The following is a 19,637-nucleotide window of genomic DNA, read 5'->3' on the forward strand; positions in this document are numbered from 1 at the left end:
AAGGTACAGGTTTTCATATAAAAAGAAAATTATTGAGATAAATTTGCGAGTCTTTTTTTTTATTTCAAAACGGTACTTATTATGTATGTTCGCTTATTGTTTATTACGTTCATTTGTTTATGTGTGTATACCAGCCTGTCCAGCAGGAGTAAGTGGCAGTGAATAACGAACTTCCGGGCTCGCAGGAAGAAGCCCTGGCTCACGACCGTTAACTGTAGTGCATTATGAAGTGGGTAATAAATCCAGAGCCAACCGAAGCATTTAGAGTTATTCAAACCCACAGATATAACATTGGCGACGAGGATGGGATGTAGCGATATTTATAACAGTTACTTTTAAAAAAACACGCCTCGTATTTACGGCATTCTTAGACTACTCCTACTCGGCAGGACAGTTTCCAGTCGTTCAAACTATACCCCGTCAATATTTTTGGGTACATAATAAAAATTGACAGGGTATATTTATAAAATTGGTAGTTAGTTATTTAGTATTTATTAAGTTTTAAGTAAAATTATTATTGGTAGATTATTATTGGTAGTTTATTATGATTTTTTCAGTTATTGAATAAATATCTGTAGCAATGCTTTCCGGTGACAAGGGCTTTGTTTGCATAGCGAAGGGGTCTTTCAACTAGTATAACGAGCAGCTGATTAGGAGGAGTACTAATTTTCAATGTGTCAAGAGCTCGGCTTGTGATCTAAAATGAAAGTTTGTTGGAATACTCACAACACATTCAATTGATTCTATTTTACTGAGAGGAGGTAGGTTGCACAAGAGTGTGAGAGATCCTAGTATCCGGTGAAGAACGTTTACTATACCCAGAAGAGCTACCGAGGGATTTCGACATTTTCGGACAAAGCGCGCACATTAAAGTATCAGAAGCACACTATGGATTATACCCTCAGAACTATGGTAATGTTGATGACTGTGTGAGGTCATTTTCAGAAGCTTTACAGGAATTGTTATGAAATTCGAATAGGAACGTTGGGTGTTTGTTCACAGGACAGCATATGACTATTTCGCTTTGGAATCTAAACAATGCACAATTTCTGTTCGATGCCATTGATTGTGAGCGTAGGCATGGCAAAGAGAAAAATTTAGCACGTCTCTTCCAGTGTGAAAGCTGTTTGTCACTGGCCAGGTTGCTGCTCTTGGATGACACGGTTACCCAGTTCACAGTACACACAAATCACGACTTTCTGAAAATTATAACCATTTCCAGAGAAAGTTACTGCGGATGATAATGCGAAACACTAAACGCAAACGATTCTACTAAGAAATTTAAATTCATTGAAAATAAAAGAACCCTTAACATTTTGAGCAGTAGTATATTTCCGCTTCTAGTTATCAAGAATTAATAGTTTACTAGTTAAATTAATCACTTACTGACGAAAAATTTCCGGGACACATGCTAATATACACAATACATCTAAAGTCAGTATTTTAAAATGATCGATCGGAGTAATCGCTTTTGTTTCCTATATGAAATACTACTTTAAATGTTCTCAGATATTCGAGGGATATTTTCGTTACTTATTTCAACAATCGTATGACTCGAGCATCAACAATGAGGTCCGTACACATAAATAGAAACAAAACAGTTGATACTTCATCTATATTAAAATCTGTGATATGGAAGAACAGATGCGAGACCGTTTGAACCCCGCCTTAAGGGGCCAGATTATAGGGTTGGTTGGAGGTGGCTTATCAGTGCGAGAAGTTGCCGATATTCTAAGTGTGTCAAAAGTGACAATTTATCATTGGTTGAGACGCTACAGGGAGGGTGATCAGAAAATGAATGACAGCCGTCGAAGCGGAAGGCCACGGGCGACCAGTGCAATGGAGGATGGGAGGATTTTAAGAATGATTGAAAATAGGCCCCTGTCACTTGGAGGAGTTGCTGCACTCTCGAGGGAGGTGCAGCTGGAATGCAGCTATCACACTGTTAGAAGGAGAGTGATGGAAGGTGGCTTTCTCCACCACCAACCTGCGCAAAAGCCTTTCCTCACCGAGGATCATAAGATTTCCAGGGTTAATTTTGCGCAGAATAACCTCTTAAACGATCAGGTATTTTGGGACCTGGCCATTTTTGCAGATGAGATGACGTTCTGCAGTGACCAGCAAGGAAGGCTTGAGTTATGGAGGCCAAGGAATACTCGGTAAGTAGAAATATAATCATTAATGCCGTTTTTTTACGGGGGAACCATTCATCATAACCATTCTTAATTTTATCGCTAACAGATACAACCAGCGGCACATCCTTAGAAGGAACTCCAGCGGCCGCATTAGCAAGAGTTTTTGGGGAGTAATGACGGCTGCTAGTCCAGGTCCATTGGTGCCCACTCCACCGCGTATGAACGCGGGGCAATACGTTGCCATTCTTGCGGAGCATCTTCTGCCATACGTAGACCGCGTCGTGCCACCCGGAGAGGATGTCACATTCATACATGATAAATGCCCTATACATAGGGCCAATGTCGTCAAGGACTTTTTTAGGAAAAATCCGCGTATAGACGTTCTGCCGTGGCCGGCGAACTCCCCCGACCTAAACCCTATTGAACACCTATGGAGTATCATGGTGAGGGAATGGGAGAACGCTAATGAACGAAATTTGGAAGCCCTAGTTCACCATGCCAATGAAATCTGGCAATCAATTGGGCGCCGTCCTCAAGTCTGTGAGCAATTGGTTCATTCCATGAGCTCCAGACTTGAGGCGGTGTTGGAAAATAATGGTGACTTCACTCGCTTCTGAGCGCATTGGTGTTGTCTTTTTTCTTTATAGTTTTATCAATGTGAAAGATGAGTTTTTTCATATTTTTTTGTTTTTGTTCACTTAGTTGTATTCATTGTTTACCTACGGAATTAATCTAGCTAACCCAGGTCGTTCTTGTTGTGTTTTTTTTCTTAAAGTTTAAAACATTTATAGTCACTAAAAAAAGGGTTTTCATTTTTTGTCATTTTTGTTCATTTAGTTGTATTCATTGTTTACGCACGGAATTTATCTAGCTAACACAGGTCGTTCTTGTTGTGTGTTTTTTTTCTTATAGTTTATTTCATAGGGATCGTGAGACCCTGGGCCATTTCCATAAGAAATACATGTAAAGTTCGTTTTTAATCCCGGCAGAACGTTTTTCTTTTGCATATTTAAATTTGTAGTAATGGTCACATTTAGTCTCTAATTCTCAAGGTCAAACGATGTCTGTTAATGATTTAGATATGGGTACTCGGTTTTTTTCACGTGAATAATAGGGTGGTTTACTATTATTTTTTTATAGAATAAATCGAAAGATTATTCTGACTCCTGGAGTACGTATTTCGTAAATATCAGTGCGATGCTACAATGAACGAAATCCTTTGGCATCACAACAAACAACAAGACAATTCAGGCAAAATCCAGAAAGGAAAGACCTGCGACACATTTCCGCTGCTACTGCGAGAAAGATTGTATACGTGGGGCTTATGGCACACTGGAAGGCACACGCACTCGATGACATTCAACCGAATGAGTTAAGAAATCTAGTCTGTGGAATGACGAAATATACAGATGCCCTTACTGTCAAGCACGGCTATTCGACGAAGAAAAGGACAGGAAGAAATGGCGTTGCTGCCAGGGATCGTACAACGTACGCCAACTGCCTCCACTTACCGCAACATTATACTTTAATTAACATTTCCTAAAGCGTGCGCGTGCTTACAACGATCTCTTCGCGTTCTCTGCCCTAGAGGTTTCAGGTGGTTACCGACATCCTTCAGGAATAGGTTTCTTCAAGATCGAAGGGAGGATGTACCACCAGGTCCAGTCTGGAAGCACCCGGTCAGAAGTTATGGATCAAAAATGGAAAATTCCAGTTTGTCAACCGCTGCCGGTTATACATAGACGACGGAGAAGAACGGAAAAAATTGCCATGGTGAGATCTGTCCATCCAAGGAAAATCAATGAGATCAAAGTATTTCTCAAAGGATACAATCCATTCATAAAGGCCTTTAATAAACTGAGCAATGAGCCATTCATTAAAGCTCACATCACTTCTCAGGTCACCAGTAGATCTGCACGCGGGCCAACTCTAGGTGACAAACAAACCGGAATAGAAGTTCACCCCGTATTGAGTAATGATGATTCCTTAACGCATCCTCGGCAGCTCACCATCCAGAAGAGAAGTGACCAACGTCCGACTTCGATGGATTTGCTTAGCCCCCTAATGGAGCCATTCCAGTTCTCCCTTCTATACTCTCAAGGTGAAATTGGATTGTAGATTGGCCGTAACAACAACCACGGGAGAAAGCTGACGCAATTTAACTATTCACGGTGCCTTTTATTGTCAGATCCACGATTTTCGCACACTGAACGACTTTCAGAGGCTTGGCAAGTCGAAATGTTTGAAAGATATGAAGAAGAACGTCTTCGATTTATAAGATTCTCACAAAATAAGACTACGACGGAAACAGCCTCGCGGATGGTGCCTCTGGACGAGCTGATCGAAGCAGAGACGAATAGGCAAGGTTTTGGAAAAGTCATTGAGGATTTATATTGTGAAGAAACCGTCCAAGGAGAAGGTGGAGTCCAGCCAGAGAAAGTGTACCTCCCTAGTTCTTTCACTGGATGCCCACGATACATGAAAGTGCACTACGAGAACGCCATGGGTCTCGTCTCCCGTTTTGGTTCGCCGACATTTTTCCTCACATTCACATACAGCGCGAATTGGGATGAAAATAAAAAGACTTGCCCTCATGGCACCGTGCTCAGTGACCCGGCTACTTCCTGCAGAATTTTCCAGATTAAACTTGAAGAATTAATGAGGGATATTCGTAGGAGTATTGTTAGGAAAACCACTGTACATCGTTTACCTCATTGAAATTTAGATGCGGCGCCTTCCTCATGCACACATCGTATTCAAAATAGACGGCGATGATCAAGTTCAGGCCCATGAAATTTGACTCCGTCATTCGGGCTAATACTCCCTCCGAACTCGAGGCTACAGGAAGACTTGGAGACTTACAATTAGTCCTAAAGAACATGGTTCACGCCCCGTGTGGCAGCGATCATCGCACCGACTTCCCCTGCTGGGACGCGGAGAAGGGGTACTGCACCAAGTTTTACCCCAAGCCTGCATGTCAGACCACCGACGTCGATGATAGGGGTTTCGTGCAGTACAGACGTGACTACCGGATCGAAGGCGTAATCAAGACAAGACGAGGAGATTTGGCCGTGCACGACGGATGGGTGGTTCCGAGTAACCCGGCCTTGCTTTTGAAGTACGATGCCCACACCAACCTGGAGATTTCATCAACCCGTCGTGTCATCAAATACTTATTCAAGTACCTAATGAAAGGAGGATTGTTACAGAACGTCACCGTTACTCCACTGGGAAGACAGGAGAATGAGGTTGAACATTACGTGACGAAGAGGATGGTGGGTGCTAGCGACGCATGCTGCCGTGTCTCTATAATCTCGTCGTCTCTAATCTAAGGTGGATGGAGAACATATCTATACTACTACACTGGCAAAGGGTATTGGAAGCCTATCAGTAAACGTGGATCCATACAAACCCTGTCTCCTGAACATTGTTAAATTCTTTTTAATTTGAAAAATGAGGAGACACTTGAGCCTTGAACGTGATAAAGAAAAAATAGAAAATGACATATTTAATGCCAATGTAAACACTTATGAAAAAAATGTGGAAAAATCATTGACGGAGATTACTAAAATAAAATCTCCAACTTATTCATTAGTTTGCGGAGCAGCTTCACTAGTTTTCTATTTTCCCTTGTGTAGGTAATGTAGGCCACTACCGCCCCTGTTAAAAATTACCCATTAGTCCCCATTAAAAAAACCTATAGGGAATGATATTCCCCATTAAATTTCAATGGGGAATATATTGTCCCTATGGGTGCTCCATGGGGAATGAAAATCTCTCATATGTTTTCAATGGGGAATGCCAAGTCCCTATGGGTGTTTACGTAGGAGAAGAGGAGGTTATAAGATTAGGGTTATCATAGGTCCATGATGGAAAAATGACATTTTACTGTAAAGAAGAGGACTTTTCCTATTGTGCCATTCTCCCCCATATTTCATTTTAATATATTTAGTTCATAACAAGCAATACCATGATGCAGCTTCAACGTTCTTCGAAGAACATCGATCATAATGAGGTTATGACATTGTAACCAATCATCCATCATAAATAGTGTACATAGTTAACAAATGGTGCTACAAACTTCATCCAAAGAAGAACATTATATTTTGTTCACAAACATTCAAACAGTTATACATGATTATAAAATCAAAAATACAAACAATTTTACCCTCAAAAGCCGCCCTCGCTGCGCCACTGATGTACACTAACCGTCGCAATGCGAAAGGAATGCAAATAGTAAATACAAATTAATTTAGGCAACAAAATGTGAAAACAGGGACAAGCAAGTATTTTCACAACTTTAAGTAACTATGGGAAATATATATTTGGCGTTTAAAATACCTAAGTTACATATTTTGCCCATTATATTACGTAATTATTTTTTAATATAACGGATTAAATATCGTATTTTGAAACTTGCGCCACAACGACCGGCGGCCATCTTGAATACCAGTAACCCAAGAGCCATTGCAAATGAATTGTTTACATTCGTAGTTACTGTATTTTGTGACCGTTTTGTGACTTTGCGAATTTAGTTGTGCTGTAGAATCCTATTTTACAAGCAAATTTACGTTGAAGTACGCAATGGAAGATGAAAATAATCCGTGTTTCGCAGTGAAGACTGGCAAAAAGGGATTGGAAGAATACTATTTCAGGCACTTTGAAATCAACGCCGGATTAAGTTTCTGTATACTGAATTACCGGATAAAGTGGATCTTAGCGACACGAAGAGATATAAGAAGATACCTTTGTCAGCATCAACACATCTCTGCTGAGCTGACCATGTAAATGTAAGTAAATGGAACATTTTTTCTATTCGTTGGTAAATCACCGAACTTTTGTATGTATTGATACGATTAATGGACCGCTAATTTCATTCCAATAAGTATTTAAGATTATTAATTACTATGTTCACAGTGTAATTACAATTTAGCATGATCTGCTGCTGCGGGGACGCCTGCACGCGGGGGTTAGTCGGATCGTTGTCGGGGGCACTGGAACGTGTGGCCAGCAGCAGTCGGTTGTCTCTCAATGCCAGTTACTCGGTCGCACAAAGAGCCAACCACTGAACCACTATTCACCGAAGACGAAGAAGCTGAGATCAGCAGATTACAGGCGCTTGCAGAACTATCGTCAGAATCCGACTCCAGCATGGCGGACGACCAGCTGAAAATACTTACGGAGCAAGTGGCGCAGCTCACCCAGGCGATCACCGAGCTACGCCAGCCAGCAGCCACACAGCGCCCGGAATCATTCGCAGCCCTGATGCCGGCAGACGGAAATCCAGGCCTAGAAGCACCAGCTAACCCTGAGGTACTGCAATTACTTACGTTACTTAAAAACAATAAGAACTCAATTAGACTTAGACCCAGGGACGTCCACGAGATAGATTTTATCCTGGTCATGGCTACCGAATATGAGAACCTGCCTGAAGTGCTACAGCGTGCTGTCTATAATAGGGCGCGCCTCATGCTGACGGTCGCCACGTACGGCTGGCCGGATGCTCTACGGACCGCGCCCAACATACCTCCCGACATCCTAAGACTTCCGCAGAACTTCCAGCCATCGCAGCAAGCAGCACCGCCGCCGCCTCCACCTCCGCAGCCCTTTCGAGCAGCTCCCCGCCGAGGACGGGCCCCTCGCCGGGGAGTTGGGTCACGCGGTCCTAATGGCGCCCAAATTCACCTTCCAGAGGGCTCTCTCAGCAGCGGTGAATCCCAGCTGCTCCGGTGGTGCGACTCGGCAATGCCCGAATCTGCCACCGATCTCCCTGACACCGATTCCGAATCCTCCTCGGAGGAAGAGGACTCGGGAAGAGGTCCGAGTGACGCGGACCAGGGAGATCTCAGTGATCTCGACGGCGAAGAGGAGAGCCTCGCATCGCGGTACAGACCCGGACCGCACGCCTTCCCCACCGTGGGACAGCCCGCCGTCGAGCCCGTCACCGTCGCCGCCGAAGACGCCACAGAGGACGCAGCGGCGCAGGCAGCAGAGATCCTGCTCGACCCCGCAACGGAAGCACCGGTCACCCCGGAAGAAATAGCCAAAAGCATCCCAAAAGTATCACCCGTTGCACCACGTGAGTACCACAATTCTGTAAACACCACTATCTCACGTGTTGGCGCCTCCATGCCAAAGCCAAAAGGCGCCCCATACTTTTCATTCAAAACTTCTAAATCCCCCGAAATGGACATAGTGATTAAGGGATTGCTAAATGCTGGTATTATTGTAGAGTGGCCCATAAAGTGTTCTTTTCGATGTTTTCTTATACCAAAAGCTAGTGGTGGGGTCCGTTTAATTTATGATTTGTCGCCATGGACAAATTTCTATGTTATTCCTAAATTTTCTTTGTATGGTCCTGGCAAGGTAATCGCTAATATTCCACATAATGCATACCTATGTAAAATTGACCTCACCGCTGCCTTCTACCAGCTCCAGATTCACTGTAGCCACTGGCGGTTTTACGGTATAGTGTATGACACAAAGAAATATGCCTTCACTAGGCTGCCCATGGGGCATTCACCATCACCGGCCATCTTGCAACGCTGGGCCGAGGACGTGGCCCTCTTTATTGAAGAGCGTTTTAAAGTTAAAGTTGTTACCTATCTAGATGACTGGCTCATATTCTCTAAGAAAAGGTTTTGTGGCTATGAAATTGTTGATTATTGGAAGTGTTGAATTTGGCATACAAGTGAACGTTGATAAATCAGTGTTAATAAATGTACAACGGCTCAAGTATTTAGGTGTGTTAATTGATACAAAAGACTCATCGGTACAGCTTACCAAAGCATCCATTAAGCGTGTGCTACAAGTTATCCCACTGTTCCCCTCTGTGCGTCAAACGGACATCCCAAAAGTAGCGGGATATCTTAGTTGGGTCTGTTGGATCCTACGACTACCCACATTCCTAGTGGCCCATGTGTTCCAACGTAATAACAAGTGGTGGCTCATCCTTAGTGAAAGTGAGATATTTCAACGCAAAGTTTCCCTACCACGTGCAAAAGAAGAGTTGCAAGTGTACACAGACGCCACGCCAACACAGGGGGGGGGGGTAGTAATTCCCGTGTGGACACTATCACAATCCTTTCCCATTCCTAACACAATTACCACCATTAATGGGGCGGAAACTTACGCAGTCCTAATAGGGCTAAGTAAAACAATGGATCTTTTAGGTGCTTTTCAAATGACTAATGTATGTATAAATGTTTGTATTGATAATACCTGTGCACTGTATAGCCTTCAAAAAGGCAAAGGATTTGTATTTACTCTGTACCCTGAGCTTGTTAAATTGTATTTGGACATTTTCATTAAAGAAGATCAGTCACATACCGTGACCTGGTCATACGTCCCAACCGCCGACAACTTGGCCGACGCGCCCTCGCGGGCAGTGCAATAAACCATATATGCGGGCGGCGGCCATCATGGCGGCCGTGCCGTATATACGGGGACGCCTGCACGCGGGGGTTAGTCGGATCGTTGTCGGGGGCACTGGATCGTGTGGCCAGCAGCAGATGAAGATAATATGTAGAAGAATTATAGTAATTAATACGCTGTTCAAGACATAGCCATCGCAATTTAAATCTCTCCGATCATTATCATTTAGGTATTGATTTGTACTTGAGAACATTTTTCACAAATGCCTAAATTGCAATGAAAGTCTTAAAGAGTTATATTGTTATCAATTGCTATAGAATGTTACTAAAATTGAATGTCAATTCAATGCTATTGAAATGTCAACTATTTATGTTAGGGGTTCCACTTACCCCGGTGTTCCTTACGCAGTTAATGGGTATTTATAAATATTTATAAATAAATAACCTGTTTGTTGAGCACAGAATAGATACTTGTTAGGAAGTTGAGCCTAGCATTTTGTTTGCCACGTTGATGCATACACATAAATATGAATGCGTTAGTGTGGACGTGCATAAATATGCATGCATGATGCCATGTATAAAAGTAATGAATAGGTAGATTTCCTGCATGATATGTGCATAGCAAATGATATAACCTTGTTTTTATTACTAATATTCTATATTTATTTGCAGGGACAATGGAGAGAGCCTGGAGTCAGGATGACAACCTGAAATGGGAGATACCAACTAGACTAAAGCAAGTTATCACAAAGGCATTTGCCACCAAAAGTTGTGACATGGTTAAATACCAAAGGAAGAAGGCTACTGAAAAGTAGCAAATAATACTTCACATGTCTATCCAGACTGATGATGGATGCAAAGGCTACCAGCTAAGATATTGATTGTTCATTCTCTGTCAGCCTATGTAATACTCGCATACCATTCACATCAATCCCCTGATCGACCCCAAACACCACGAACTTTGAAAGAATTGGAACACAATTGTAATGTTGGTTTGTATGAGACTTTTAAAGTAGATTTGTTAACCAATTCGGTCCAAATTTTGATATTTTGGTAAGATTAACTTGCTCTTTCATTTGCTTCAAGTATATACTACCAACTATGGTTTACTGTGTGCAAAAATAAAAGCATTCAAAATTAAATTAAATACTTTACATAATTTGAGATAATTCTTTAGGGCTTGAAATGTTCCAAACATATATGTGGCACTACTATACAGGCACTTTGCACACATCATACAACCATGTGAATTCTCTTATCTTTTTCTCCAAGCACACTACACGTTTTGCTGTCCTTTTTCCTTTACTTTTTTGGTATATGTAAACTCCAAGGAATGCCTGGTGTTCATTATTGTAACATCCTTCTTGTCCTTCCATTCGCAGTGATATTATTACTGCAATATGATATGGCTTCACCTTTTTGGAGTCTTAATTTGTCTATATCTTTAGGCATAGTTTTGCATTTAGTTCACAAAGTACCATGTACATTACTTCCAAGTGTGTAACTTGTGAAACAAATCTGGTGAATTATACCAATTACACTGTTCAACAATGAAAATGTAAATCGAATGAAAGCAGCCAATTCCTATCCGTTCTAATGTGCTGACCGCGAATATCACAAAGAAAATTCGAAATTAGCTCTAGTTTTCATTTTACACTGTGTTATTATGGTGAGATAATTATACACGTATTTTTATGTTAACTTTAAAATCATATATTACAACGGTTTCTCAAAGTCATTGTAACTAGTAACAATGGATTATATTATTATTTCTGGTCTTACTTGTGTGTAATATTTTGGATATAAATATTTTGATACCAATTTTAGTGATATTTAGTGATATTTTAGTGATATTTTTGTCTCCCTCCTTCAGTCACTTTATTAATGCATGTAATAATTTTTGCACATTTGTTTCCAGATTAACTACCAGCTGTTCAAGTTGACTGCTATTGAAGTGAACAAAAATGCCTCGAGTTTGTGTTAACAGTAGTGACACATTTTGCTATGCGTGTGGAGAAGTGACATTTGCTTCACAAAAACAGCAAATAACTCCATTGATTAAAAAAGCTTACAGTTGTTATTTTGGGTGCAAAATAGGTGATCAGGATAAACCCTGGGCTCCACATGTGATATGCAACACTTGTGCAACCAACCTCAGGAACTGGATGCATGGGAAAGGACGTTCAATGCCCTTTGCAGTGCCCATGATCTGGCGTGAGCCAAATAACCATGTCAGTGACTGCTACTTTTGTATGGTTCCTCCAATCAAAAAGGGAATGTCTAAGAAGAAGAAGCACACAGTGATCTATCCTAACATTCCATCTGCCATACGTCCAGTTCTACATGGGGAAGGATTGCCAATACCTGATCCACCGACAGAGTACGACATTACTTCTGAGGGGGATTCTGATTGTCCTGAACCATGTACATCACAAGATCCAGAGTTCATTCCAAATATATCATCAACTGATGAGCCACAAAAATTGTCTCAAAATGAGTTAAGCGATCTCATTGGAGACTTGGAGCTCTCTAAAGCTAAGGCTGAGATTTTAGCATCAAGACTGCAGCAGCGCAATTTTCTGGAAAGCAATGTAAATGTTTCATTTTACTGCAGAAGAGAGCAACAATTCACTCCTTTTTTTAACATGCAAGATAGTCTTGTGGCATGTGTAGACATAACTGGTCTCATGAAGGCTCTCAGAATTAATTACAACCCTGATGAGTGGAGACTCTTTATTGATTCGTCAAAGTTAAGCCTAAAAGCAGTGCTTTTACATATTGGTAATAAACTTCCTTCTATTCCAGTTGGGCATAGTGTGCATATGTAAGAGTAATACCAAAATATGAAAATTTTACTGGAAGCCATCAAGTATAATGACTCTCAGTGGCTAATCTGTGGTGACTTGAAAGTGGTAGCACTACTATTAGGAATGCAGTTAGGATATACTAAATATTGCTGCTTTTTCTGTGAATGGGATAGCAGAGCTCATGCATGTCATTACAGTAAACACGAATGGCCCACCAGAAAATCTCTTCAACCTGGCATAAAGAACATTAAGAGTGAACCTCTTGTAGACCCTAAAAAGATTCTGCTCCCGCCCTTGCACATCAAGTTGGGTCTCATGAAAAACTTTGTTAAGGGAATGAACAAAGATGGTGACGCATTTAAGTATTTGAGGCAAAAATTCTCTTACTTAAGTGATGCCAAAGTAAAGGAGGGCATCTTTGTAGGCCCACAGATTCGAGAGCTTTTCAGAGACCATACATTTGATGGAATCATACAAGGTGATGAGAAGCATGCATGGGAATGTTTTAAGACAGTGTGTTTACAGTTTTTGGGGAACACCCGAGCAATAAATTATAAGGAAATTGTAGATAACATGTTGTCATCTTATGAAAAACTTGGTTGCAACATGTCATTGAAAATGCATTTCTTACATAGCCATCTTGATTTCTTCCCCAAAGATTGTGGTGCAGTAAGTGATGAACATGGGGAGCGATTTCATCAAGATATTGCCACATTTGAGAAGAGGTATGCCGGAAAGTGGAGCCCTACTATTTTAGCAGATTACTGGTGGACTGTCATAAGGGATGTTCCCGAGTATGTGTATAAACGTCAAGCCAAGCGAAAATGCTCATCTTCTGAATTTATCTCTGAACAAAATATGTAATTGTATATACTGTACATATGGACATTTAACATTTGTAATCCTTTATATACATTTGTGACCAGTTAATTTATATATTTCATTTTGTGCTTCACACATTTTTGGTACAAAGTAGACTTACAAAGTATTTTCATTCATGTAATATTATCTTCATTTTTTCTGAATATTTTACTTTTGTACTTCCAGAATGGCACTGAAACTCATCAATGCTTAACACATAAAAGAATTAAAGTAATTATTCACTTAAAATTTATTATGCTGAATCTTGGAACATGAATGCATATTTAGTTAGTGAGTTATTTATACAAAAATGTAGATTACTTTTTTTGAAATACTATAGCTAAGTATTTATGAAAATGATGATTTTGTATCATTTTATACTGAAAGAAACATAACTAACTCAAAATCATGCAATTTACACACTTTCACCTCAAATTTGTTGTTCAGTGTTATCAACATACAATTAGTATCCTTTGTTTAGAAGATTATACGCGGCCATCAAATCCCATACTACCTTCGTATTAACAGGAATATTGTTTACTTTATCTTTTCCAACATACATTTTAAAGTTATGTGTTTAACCATAGCTGGAATTGCATAATTTGCACAGTTTTACCCCAAATCTTGCCCTCTTTAACCTTATGTATTGTTAAACGGTAGCAAGCCTGTCAACAAATTTATATTATATAATGTAAAAATGTTTAATTTAGCATTAAATTCATTTCAATGGAACAATTGTTTTTATTCATTCTGTTTTATTAGGGAATTACAGTCCCTATAGGGAATAGTTGTCCCGATAGGAAATACAGGTATCCCCCGCTTAACACGAATTCGCTTAACACTAGAAGGCCGAAGGGGTCAAATTTGACCCCTCGGCGTTTTTAAATTGCTGACGATTTTTTTCTGATTGAATTGAATTTTTGTGACTTTTCATCTTTTATGACAAGACGTGAACACGGTGAATTTCATAAAAAACGGTTGAACGGTTAATTTGGAAATTTAACTTTTACCTTCGAGCCCGGAGGGGTCAAATTTGACCCCCTCCCTGTGATAGAGTTTTCAACGTTCCCATTTCTTTGCATCATAGCTATTATACTATAAATGTGTTTTTGAACTGTTTGAAAATACTCTAATGAAACACGATCTCATCTCTCTATACCTTCTAAGTCGTAAAAGTCCATATTTTACTCCTTAGCCACATCAACATGCTTGTTTTGCATTTCCTCTCTGATGTTTACTTGAAATATCAGTCACCGTGGTGTTTGAATTGAAACTTGATATTCGTTGAGTGTGTTCATACTTTCAATGTGTCTATTCCTTCAATTTGAAGCTTACTCATTCACAAGTCCGCGTCGTTGATTTTGAAATCTGATAGTTTTTTACTTGGCAGGCGGAGTGTTGACTGGCGAAGTTTTTTGATGCTTAGTGAGCGTCGATTTGAAACTTTGTCTCTGCGTGGTGATGGTGATTACATTTTCTCACATCATTTGTTCTCATATTTCTACTACCTACCATTCAGTGTTTGTTTCAAAAGCCAGTCGAAGACGAGCACTGTTGGAAGGTGGACTTGTCGACAGCGAACTTCACTCGTTGTCCGTGTTCTTAGCTATGGCTCGGAAAGGATTATCCCACGAGGAGCTTCTCGCAGCCTTACAGGACATAAGTGGAAATGAATCGGGTTCTGATTGTGGTTTAGGGGAAGATAGTGATTCGAGTAGCGACGAAGAACCTTTTTTGCTGACAAACCATTCCATCCCATCTTCCGAATCGGATTCAGATGTCCCCGATACAAGGTTGGAAGACAGCAGTGCACCCCCTCAGCAAGATCTAAGGAAAAATACTATTGAGCATGGTAAGTAATTTGAAATAACATGAGAATGTGATGTACTAAAAATAGTACTGGTAGATATTTATTTCTTTCCTTGAAATTATTTTTCAGAGAAAAGGAAGCTTTTAGAAGGAAGCAGGGGCCGTGCGGTTCGAGGAAGTAGGGGCCGCCGAGGGATCGGAGCTGTTCGGAGAGCAACGAGCCTACGAGGACATCTAAAAAGTCGTGGGAGTCGTGGAGGTTATGTCATGACGACAGCTTTAGATACCACGGATTCGCAAATGTGTCTCCCAAGAGGTAAAGAATCGGAGGGAGAAAATGGCATAGGTACTATTCTATATGCCGCAGATGGTAGTGAGTGGAGAGTAGTGCCCCCAAATGAAGGTCTTCCTGGGAGGCTTGCGAGACAAAATGTGTTCGTGGATAGGGCAGGACCCACAGCGCATGCCAAGCGCTTTATAAATGAAACTTGCTCGAGCGCCTGGAGGCTGATTATAGACGAAAAAATTCTCAGGATAATAAAAAATTGTACCGAAACAGAAGCTCGAATGAAGCTTGGAGATCAAAATTGGTCTGTGACATTAGAGGAGCTAGATGCTTTTTTAGGAATTTTCTATTTGAGAGGAGTCCTCGGGGCCAAATCTCTTCCCATAAAATCATTATGGTCAGTGAAGTGGGGTTTGCCCTTATGCAAAGCCGCAATGTCTAGAGACCGTTTTCAAGAAATTTTGCGTTTTCTTAGATTTGACATAAAATCAACAAGGCCAAGTAGACTGGCTACAGACAAATTTGCGCTTATATCCGAGGTGTGGAGCAATTTCATTGAAAATAGTCAGGCATGCTACATTCCAGGGGCCTACGTAACAATAGATGAACAACTTTTCCCCACAAAAGCCCGTTGTCCATTTTTGCAATTTATGTCAAGTAAGCCGGATAAGTACGGGCAAAAATTTTGGCTAGCTGTGGATAAGGATAAAAAGTATATCATAAATGCTTTTCCCTATCTAGGAAAAGATGATTCCAGGCCAAATGATATGCGTCTCGGAGATCACGTGGTGCTACAGTTGATTTCCCCCTACTTAGGAAAAGGAAGGAATATAACTTGTGATAGTTTCTTTACTTCTCTTTACCTCGCAGAGACTCTGAGGAGTAAGAACACTAGTGTAGTTGGAACTATCAACAGATCTCGAAGGGAGATCCCTTCTGAAATCAAAACCTGTCGCATGCAGCTGCACGAAACTAGAGTTCTGAAAAAGGATAATGTCACACTCACCGTATATCAAGGCAAGAAAAATAAAAATGTTCTTATAGTAAGTACTATGCACCCAAATGTGACCGTTAATTTAGGTTCTAAACATAAACTAGAGACAGTTTTATTTTATAATGAAAACAAATACGGCGTAGATATAGTAGACCAAATGGCGAGGCTTTATTCAGTAAAGCCTGCAGCTCGACGTTGGCCTCTTCACACTTTTAGCAACATTCTGGATCTCGCTGGGATAAATGCTTGGATTCTCTTTAGAGAGGTAAACAATTGTAAGATCTCTCGCCGTAAGTTCCTTCTTACTCTCGTAGAGGAGCTAACAGCTGCTAACACCCTCGCACGTCAGGGGCCATCGCAGATCGAGGACGATGATAATCTGTGTGAAGCAAGCGCGAAGCGCAAGAAATGTCAAGTGCGTTTGAAATGTAAAAAGGATGCTAAGGGATTCCTAATTTGTAAAACTTGTAGGAAACATGTGTGCAACAAATGTATTTTTTTAGAGCGAAAGGTTGTTACATGTGTGGGCTGTCAAAGTAATTGATTCTCTTCTAAGGATGCACAGCAGCTGAATTTAGTTCCGTGATGTATGGTTCCCCTTGAATGTAATCATGGCTTATAAAAATAAAAAATTGTAAAAAAGTATGATTTTTATTGTCATTTGAAATAATACTCAGTTAACCAATATAAAATATGTTTTTCTGTACTTGTAGTCTAAAAAGCGGTTAATAGTCTTGACAAATAACTGAAAAAAAAATTAAAATGAGGACCTGCTGGCATTCATGAGAAATAGGTTCTCACAAGAATAGTTTAAAAAAGAGAAAATGTTATAATAATACATCTGATTGGAGAATAAAGTCGTTATTTACAAGTATTATGTAATCCCTAATGAATAGCATAGCATAAATCCCATGAAATAAATGGATGAGTCAGAAAAAAATAAGGGGGTCAAATTTGACCCCTCCGGCCACCAAGGTTGAGCGAAATTGCCGTCCTCCTAGTGTTAACACCATATTCGCTATAACACGATTGGTCCTCAAAAATCACTTTTACTGAAGTTGACCTAAGTTCCCGCTTAACTTAAGATGCGTATAATACACCAAAGCCTACTTTTTTGAGTAACTAAGTAAGGATAAAACGGGAAGAAATATCCTACGTCATCTACTTTAAGAATTGTAATAAATACATTGGCCCTCATAAAATCATATCATCATTTGAGTTGATCGCCGAGTGCGCGAGTGTGACATCCAGTGCCGTCGGAAAAAGCTATTCAAATGCCTGTAATCTGAGAAAAAATCCATTGCGAAATGAAAAACAACTTCATATTACACATTTTATTCTTTTTTGTTGAGCCCAGGTCACGACATAAATATCTAAACATCGTAATGGGTTATACTGTCGGCCTCCACCGCATCGGTATCACAGGATTACGTGAAATTATACTAAGTTTCCATTTCGTAGAAGAAAAAAGGCATCCGCGGTATCCAGTTAGCTCAGCGAATGCGAGCATTTTGATGTCTCAAAAACCTCGTGCTGAAATGAAACAGAGAATTAATTGTATCAATTTACCCCGCAAGTTGGATAGATAGTTCCCGCTAGTGACGTCTTTACGCTAAATGCACAACACGAGTTAAGAGATGAAGAGTTAATTCACGACCGGGAGGAAGAAACTCATGGAGGGTCTCGCAGCGACGAAATGTCTGAAGAGCCAGAGGCAGCTGTTCGAACTTTAAAAAACAAGGAAATAGCAAGGGCATTCTGCCTTATAGAAGAAGCACTTCAAATTTTCGAAGATGGTGACTCAGATGAAATCCGCAGTTCAAAAGTAAATCGCGAAGTAAATGCTGCAATTGGGTGTTACAGGCAGATTTACAAGGAAAATAGCTGCAAAGCCAAGCAACTTTCCTTGGATGCTTTCTCCAAAAAAAGCTGGACCAGACCTGGCTGGACGTTCCAGATTTAATGCATCCGAAAACCTAGCTGAGGACGTCCCCTCGTCATCCAATGCATCCAGTCAGTAATCACTATTCCCACGAGTTTCCTGTCATAAGTTCTCAGGTATCTACATCATTCTCTACGTATTGTCAGGCCATTACTTTCCTAAGTGCAAAGTTTCTTTGCGGTTAAATTGTCCTTGTACTTTCGTCCGTTCTACAGTCGTTGCCAGAATAAATAGCGCCAATCGCATTTCCTTTGTTTTCTTCTTCGATCTATTTAAATTACCCATTTTTGGCCGTTTCTGCCTCTATGTTAGCATCTCTGTTTCGTCTTTAATAAACTGTATGCTTTATTTCAGGTTAATTCGTCCAATTCGTGATTCCACCAATGTGAAATACATACTGTGCTAAGCAGTCAGCGATTCACTAATCTAACTTCAATGAGTAGCGTGGACTTGCAGTTTATTAACATAATTTCGGAAAATTGAAATAATAACAATATTATTGCATTTAGAATTTTGTAATTATAACTAATGTTGTTATTAGGCAAATAAACTTATATAAAACTAGCCAACCGAGCTTTTCTAGGCCCAATTTTGTTATTCGGCGTTAGTATCACCGATAAAATGTACGGAGTTTCTAATGGCTTATAATAATTCGCTTAACCCTCTCATGCATGGTGTCCTCATATGAGGACGCCAAATGTCTGTCGCTATAATGTAACCATATGTAAGTGTGTTGGTTCCCTAAGCTTCTAGCAGCTTTTTCATGATGTTCCGATCCAGCAGAGACAAAGAAACTTCATATTAGTGCTATATTGTCCCTCTTGGAAGTCAGCAAAGGAGTGGGGGTAGTGGCGCTGTGATCGGAGCGTGGAAGCTCATTTTCGTGCTGCGATTTCATGGGTCTACAACCAGTGGATTTTGCCTGTGAGTATAAATATTTGATTTTTGATGTTTAATTAATTATTTACGGCAATAAGTTAAACAAATTTTATATCTATAAATATGTTTACGGGACAAATGTCATGTGTCCTCAAATGAGGACATTATGCATGTATAAGGTCAAATGCATGGATAGTATGGAGTTTTGTTTATTCCAATATTTCTACATTCTTACATGCTTAGAAGCTCAATGCGAATTACTTTGAGTGTTATTTATTATAAGTAATGCTGTATGATATTTACAAACAGTACAAAGACTATGTAATTATTAGTAGTAGTAGTGTTTATTTTATAGGGTGCGTCGGCGGCTAAGGCCATTTTGCACCACTCACTGACTGGTATTGATAAAGGGGATTAGGCCCGTTCTGAAATTAACGTGTCAATAATTTACAAGAGGTATCATTTATATTTTATTGAAAAGTCGAGTTGAGTGTAGGAATGCTATCAGTCGGGAAATGTTTTCGGGAGTGTCTCCTAGTACCTCAGCTAGG

At 40.3% G+C, this 19,637-nt stretch overlaps 1 protein-coding gene across 1 annotated transcript; it reads left to right on the forward strand.

Annotated features, from left to right (window-relative positions):
* The first annotated feature begins 14,083 nt into the window (after positions 1-14,083).
* Positions 14,084-16,837, forward strand: LOC124158113. The gene is made up of 4 exons (XM_046533294.1): positions 14,084-15,028; positions 15,116-15,928; positions 16,580-16,680; positions 16,769-16,837. Exons 1-4 carry the CDS (start codon positions 14,638-14,640, stop codon positions 16,835-16,837), a joined length of 1,374 nt encoding a protein of 457 aa, XP_046389250.1. The 5' UTR covers positions 14,084-14,637.
* Positions 16,838-19,637: the final 2,800 nt, after the last annotated feature.

This window comes from Ischnura elegans, chromosome 4, assembly GCF_921293095.1.
Source record: "Ischnura elegans chromosome 4, ioIscEleg1.1, whole genome shotgun sequence".
Classification (NCBI taxonomy): Eukaryota; Metazoa; Arthropoda; class Insecta; order Odonata; family Coenagrionidae; genus Ischnura; species Ischnura elegans.

What these genes read in the sequence shown, in the direction of transcription:
- LOC124158113 (XM_046533294.1), top strand. Translation starts at nt 14,638, where the DNA reads ATGGTGATTACATTTTCTCACATCATTTGTTCTCATATTTCTACTACC. An exon ending in ATTTTTGCAATTTATGTCAA is followed by an intron (nt 15,929 to 16,579) that starts GTAAGCCGGATA and finishes TTACTCTCGTAG; the next exon opens with AGGAGCTAACAGCTGCTAAC. An exon ending in CGAAGCGCAAGAAATGTCAA is followed by an intron (nt 16,681 to 16,768) that starts GTGCGTTTGAAA and finishes GTATTTTTTTAG; the next exon opens with AGCGAAAGGTTGTTACATGT.